Source organism: Teleopsis dalmanni, chromosome 1 (genome assembly GCF_002237135.1).
Source record: "Teleopsis dalmanni isolate 2A chromosome 1, ASM223713v2, whole genome shotgun sequence".
NCBI classification, from domain to species: Eukaryota; Metazoa; Arthropoda; class Insecta; order Diptera; family Diopsidae; genus Teleopsis; species Teleopsis dalmanni.
The window spans coordinates 132841638-132847811 of record NC_051846.1 but is presented as its reverse complement, the minus strand read 5'-3'; the positions used below and the strand labels follow the sequence as shown (position 1 = coordinate 132847811).

The 6174-nt window shown below is 36.8% G+C and overlaps 2 protein-coding genes across 2 annotated transcripts; both read left to right on the top strand.

The window, feature by feature from the left end:
* The first annotated feature begins 2224 nt into the window (after window positions 1–2224).
* On the top strand, window positions 2225–2641 carry LOC119666182. The gene has a single exon (XM_038075465.1). The coding sequence runs from the start codon at window positions 2225–2227 to the stop codon at window positions 2639–2641; it is 417 nt and encodes a 138-aa protein (XP_037931393.1).
* Window positions 2642–5214: 2573 nt separating this feature from the next.
* LOC119666181 lies at window positions 5215–5919 on the top strand. Its single transcript, XM_038075464.1, has one exon. It carries the CDS (start codon window positions 5215–5217, stop codon window positions 5917–5919), a length of 705 nt encoding a protein of 234 aa, XP_037931392.1.
* The last annotated feature ends 255 nt before the right edge of the window (window positions 5920–6174 follow it).

Genomic DNA, 6174 nt, shown 5'->3' with positions numbered 1-6174 from the left:
ATATTTTGGTAATTGTTGATGCCTTTACGAAGTATGTTAAATTATATCCAGTACTAACAACCAGTACAAAAGAGGTTACAGCCGCATTAAATAAATATTTTGAATACTATAGTAGACCAAATAGATGCATAACAGATAGAGGAACTTGTTTTACCTCTAAAGAATTTGAAAATTATTTAAATAACAAAAATATTACCCATGTAAAAGTAGCTGTGCATTCGCCACAAGCGAATGGACAAGTTGAAAGAATTAACAGAAGCCTCGTAGGAATGTTAGCAAAATTAAGTGATCCTTTAGAACATGCTGATTGGGTAAAACAACTTCTAAAAATTGAATTCGCAATAAATAATTCAGTTAATAGATCAATAGGACTAACTCCAAGCCAAGCTTTATTTGGCATAAACCAAAAGGGTGAAACTGTCGATAAGCTGACAGAATATCTAGACGAATGCATTTCAGGCCTGGAGGGGAGGGATTTGGAACTTATCCGTAACTCTGCACAAAAGTGTATATCTAGAGTGCAGGAATATAATTTAAATCGAAGTAAACAAGTACAAAAAAGTGCTATTGAATTTAAGGAAGGCGATTTCGTAGTAATAAAAAACGTAGATACAACAGTAGGAACAAATAAAAAACTTCTGTCAAAATTTAAAGGACCATATGTTGTTCATAAGAAACTTCAAAATGACCGCTACGTAGTGAGAGATATAGAAAACGCCCAAATAACACAAATCCCTTATGAGGGTATAATAGAAGCTTGTAATATAAAGTTATGGAAAGCTAAAGGTAATGCAATCGGTAATGCGGGCAACACTGTCCAATAAAATTAATACACATAAGTAAACTTGTAAATATACTATAAGTAGTTTTAATTTAGATGTAATCAACTTGTTAGAAATATTCAAATTATGTTAATGTGATCGAGGTCGATCATGTGTAGTCAGGTTGGCCGAGCTGTAGTAGAATTAAAGAATAAATATAAATGGCTGGCAACCCTATTGATGACTAACGAATGTAAAGAATGACAAATAAAGAATCAAGCAGTGTGTAATAAGAAACTAAATGAAGCGGTTTGCTACAATACCTTCTTTTAATAATACATATCGAGTTGTACTATATCTTTCTTCTTCTAGGATAGATTTGTAATCAGTTTCTTTTCCAATTTTAAATTGTAAAATTAAAGTAACTTACAGAGGAGTAAAAGGAGTCGGTCTTAGGCAACAGAGGAGGAAATTCGGGAAACCACTGCAAGTGAAGATCTCATCGACAAATACGATAGGAAATACAACAGGAGCCTGAGCTAAAGAAAATGCACATTTCTTGTTTTTATTTTTATTAAATAAAAATCTCATTTTAATTAAAATAACTTTATCATATGTTGGAATAATTATTGGAATATTGTCTTTCAAAGTAAATAAACTATACAATTCAATCTAGTAAACGAACGTTTCCTTTTCTTTCTTTTTTTTTTTTAAATAAAACACCTACGTCCCGCGAATATAAATTCATTGTAATGACTCTGGACGACGGCTGAGGATACCCCAGCAAAAACTAAATATTTTTGAACGTCACCAAAAAGTGTCGTTACAATATTAAGACAGCATTCTTAAATACCAATTCAGAAGAAAACATCTACATGCAGCAACCAATGGGTTACAATGGCGACAGTGGACGTGTATGCAAACTGGTAAAAAGTTTATATAGATTGAAGTAAGCATCAAGATGCTGAAATAAAAAATTTACTACAATTCTTCAAAGTTTTGGGTTGCAGGTTTCGGAGCATGATCCCTGTGTTTTCATCAGCAATAATAATGTTGGTTCTATAATTATGGTTATTTATATTGATGACGGTCTATTAGCTGCAACAAACAGTAAACTTATAACTAATTTAATGGCTCAGTTGGAAGCAGCTGTGCGAACACATCATCTACGAACAACGCCATCTACCGGAACAAGCAATTGTTTTATCAATCAACAACTAACTTAACAAAGAATTCCTACAAATGAGAATAAGCATTTTTAATTAGCAGCCAGCATTGCGTTTATGAATAATAATTGGAGTAAAACAGAAAACCACATACATATATATTTTCATATTTTGTAATTGTTATATAATTTTAAATAAATAAGTGGGGTAAAATACCAACCACCCCCATATTGGTGACCACGATAAAAACAATTACAAATTATAAATAATAAGAAATAATAATTTCACAACAGCAAGATGGAGGACAACAAAGAAGCCACACTACAAGAACAACTAGACACAACGATGGCAGAAAATAACCAAATAGAAATCAAACACGACGTTGCTGCAATGGGCATAATCAAACTACCTACATTTTTACAAACAGACCCCGAATTATGGTTTGCTCAAATCGAAGGATTATTACATGTGCATCGGATAACAGCAAATGCATCAAAATTTTACACTGTCATAACGGCACTGGATCATAATACCTTGCATCAAGTTGCAGATATCGCAAAATGTCAATCCATTACAGATAAATTTATCATGTTAAAAAAAGAACTGATAAAAAGATTTGGAGAATCGAAACAAAAACAACTGGTGAAATTATTAACTAATTTAGAGTTATCAAACAAACGGCCAACACAGCTACTTAGGGAAATGCAAAATTAAGCTGGTACGAATGTTTCTAAGGAAGCTTTAGCAGCACTTTGGCTTCAACGGTTATCTAGCAATCTAAGGTGCATTTTGTCTGCAAGCAACACAGGTAATACAGATCAAACAGCAGAGTTAGCCGACCGAATAATGGATAATATGCTATCTGCGCACTACGTTATGACCACAATACACCGACGCAGCAATTCACAATGAGACAAAAACCGTTCCATCTTTAGAATCGAAATTACTGGCACTCGAGACTTCTATTTAACAATTAATAGCAACTGTCAGCAATTTGACATCAGAAGTTAGATCTGGTCGCAGTAATCGAAAAAGCAGCAATCGGAGCAGCCAAAGCCGCAGTAAATTATGCTTTTATCATACACAAACGCAAATATACGCAAATGCCACAAAATATCAACAGCCATGCGAATTCATCGATGCATCCAAAAAGCCTAATTCCAACTCAGGAAACTAAAGTCGTTACCGCCACAATGTGCAGCAGGCGATAACGCACTCTTTAGTTGCACAAGCGAAAACCGTTTTCATATTCTCGACAAGGCAAGCAAATTATATTTTCTGGTCAACACTGGTTCAGCAGTATCTATTATTCCACTCACCTCAATAGCGCAAAACTCATATGCAATTCCAGACGACGTCAAGCTGTTTGCAGTAAGCAACACAACCATCAACACTTTCGGAATTCGAAGGATGTGCATTGATTTAGAACTACGTCGCAATTTTATCTGGAACTTTATAATAGCCGAGGTCAAGTTACTAATCATAGGCGTAGATTTCTTGGCAAATTTCGGGTTGGTGCTAAACATGAAGGTCTCTCACGTCCTTATCCGTCACAGGTACCGTAAAGAACGCGGAAATACACTCGTTATCTACCCTAAATACCTCTACTAAATTACCCAACGTAATTCGCAAATACATCAACTGATCCAATCCTAACAATTACAAATTGCCAACAAGCTCCCAGGTAAGCCATCGGATTAAAACAGAATACCGACCATTCGCAGAGAAGCCAAAAAGATATTCTGGTGCGAAACAGCAATTCGTGATGAATTCCGCACACTACAAGAGCAAGGAATCGTGTGACCAGCAAACAGTCCATGGTCGAACCCTATCCACCTTGTTAGAAAAAAGACAGATGGTTGGAGGGCATGTGGTGACTACCGTAAGCTGAACGCCAGCACAAAATTAGACCGCTACCCAATACCATACATTGATCAGGTATCAGAACGACTTCACGGGAGTGTGATCTTCTCTAAAATCGACATCAATAGAGCCTATTATAACATACCAATGGACCCGGAAGATATTTACAAAACTGCAGTTAGCACTCCAGTGGGAATGTGTGAATTCGTCGTAATGCCATTTGGGCTAAAAAACGCAACTCAAATGTTCCAGCGCCATATGGACTCCATATTCCGATCTGTACCATTCGTTTTTTGCTATCTAGATGACATTTTGGTTTTTTCCAAAGATGCAACCGAACATGAAAAACACCGAGACATAGTATTGTACAAACTTCAGTAAGCGCATTTAAGCATTAACATGTTGAAATGCGAGTTTGGTGTTCCATCGTTACAATTCCTTGGTTATCACATCATTTCTGACGGGACAGAGCCTCCAGAAGATCGAATAACAGCAATGCAATACGTGAGTATGAAAAACCGAAAACAGTTCATCAAGTTCGTCAATTTCTAGGAGTAATGAATTATTATAGTAAGTGTATTCCACAAGCTGCAGAAATACACGAACCATTGAATAACCTTCTTAATGATTCCAAGAAGAATTGCAAACCGAAGTAATGTGGTCAACAGAGCTCAACACAGCATTCGATAAATGCAAAACGAGTATCTCATCAGCCTCCAAATTAATACACTTATTACCAACATATCCGTTACGATTATCAACTGACGCATCTAGTTCAGCAATCGGTTCCGTTCTCAAACAACAAATGGGTGATCAGTGGAAGCCAGTAGCATTTTACTCTGCAAAATTAAGAGCAGCACAAATAAATTACAGTGCTTATGATAGAGAGCTCTTAGCAATCTATTATAGCTTTCGATCAAACACTTGCGACACATGTTAGAAGCACGACATTTTATGATCCGAACCGATCACAAGCCACTCATTTTTACATTCAAACAGAAGTTGGAAAAATTATCGCCCCGTCAAGTGCGACACTTAAGCTACATTGCTGAATTTTCAACTGACATAACACATGTATCAGGTCCTAACAACATGGTAGCTGATGTTCTATCACGGGTAGGCGCAATAACAATGCCACAGTCATGTAATTTAGAACCCATCAGTGAAGCTCAAGTTAATGACGTAGAGTTACAAGAAGCACTCAAATCAAACTCATCATTGCAGCTAAAGAAATTAAGACTACAAGCGGATCTGGATACATATTGTGACATCACAACTGATCGCATACGACCATTCATTTCAAAGTCATTGAGAAGAGACGTATTCAACCTAGTGCACTCGCTATCACATCCCGGTGCCAGAGAGACGTTCCATCAATTAAGAACAAAGTATGTATGACCATCAATCCGTAAAGATGTAAAGTCATGGGTTCGTCAATGTCAAGGCTGTCAACATTGACAGCCTTTCGAGCTCTACCCAATTTACTGGGAACCGAACGCGTTCGTACGACTCCTTACCATCCGGCAGCTAACGGCATGATAGAACGATTCCATCGTACTTCGAAAACAGCTCTCATGGCCAGACCTGAACAAACTTGGTTACAGTTACTTCCATCAGTTCTACTAGGTTTAAGGTCAGCGTTAAAAGAAGACATAGGTACATCAGCAGCACAACTAGCTTCTGGCACAGTTCCATCATGCAGCCACGTTCCATCATGCAGCCAGGGAAAGTTTCTAGATCAAATTCGAAAAGAGTTACAGCAATTGAGGCCTACTTCAGCATCGCATCATTTAAAATCACCAATTTCCATTCACAAAGGTTTAAGAGACTGCACCCACGTTTTCCTACGTTCTGATCATATAAGAAAACCACTGGAACCGCCATACACAGGCCCGCACAAAATCATCAAAAGAATAAGTGAACGAATTTTCAAGATTCAAGTTGGCATCAAACAGTTAAATGTCTCAATAGAAAGGTTAAAACCAGCGTTCATAGCAGAAAGCAATGAGCAGTCGTCGGAACCATCGTTTTTGGAAATATTAGTCAATCCGGCCCAAAACAACCAGAAGGACAGAACCAGCAACAACGTACGCAAAGTAATCTTTGCTGAGCAAGATCCTTTGAGGTAAACAATTCAAATTCACAACTGTCAACGTTGGGCAGTGGAGCAAAGACCCAAGCACAAATTGCAACACTAACGCGACGTCTTTTTACGAAATTTTATCAATTACAAACAACATTCACACTAACTTAACAAAGAATTCCGACAGATGAGAATAAGCATTTTTAACTAGCAGCCAGCATTGCGTTTATTAATAATAAGTGAAATAAAACAGAAAACCACATATATATAGTATACTTTCATATTTTATAATTGTCATATA

Excerpts from the sequence above, each read along its gene's own strand:
- LOC119666182 (XM_038075465.1), top strand. The coding sequence starts at position 2,225 with ATGGAGGACAACAAAGAAGCCACACTACAAGAACAACTAGACACAACG.
- LOC119666181 (XM_038075464.1), top strand. The coding sequence starts at position 5,215 with ATGGGTTCGTCAATGTCAAGGCTGTCAACATTGACAGCCTTTCGAGCT.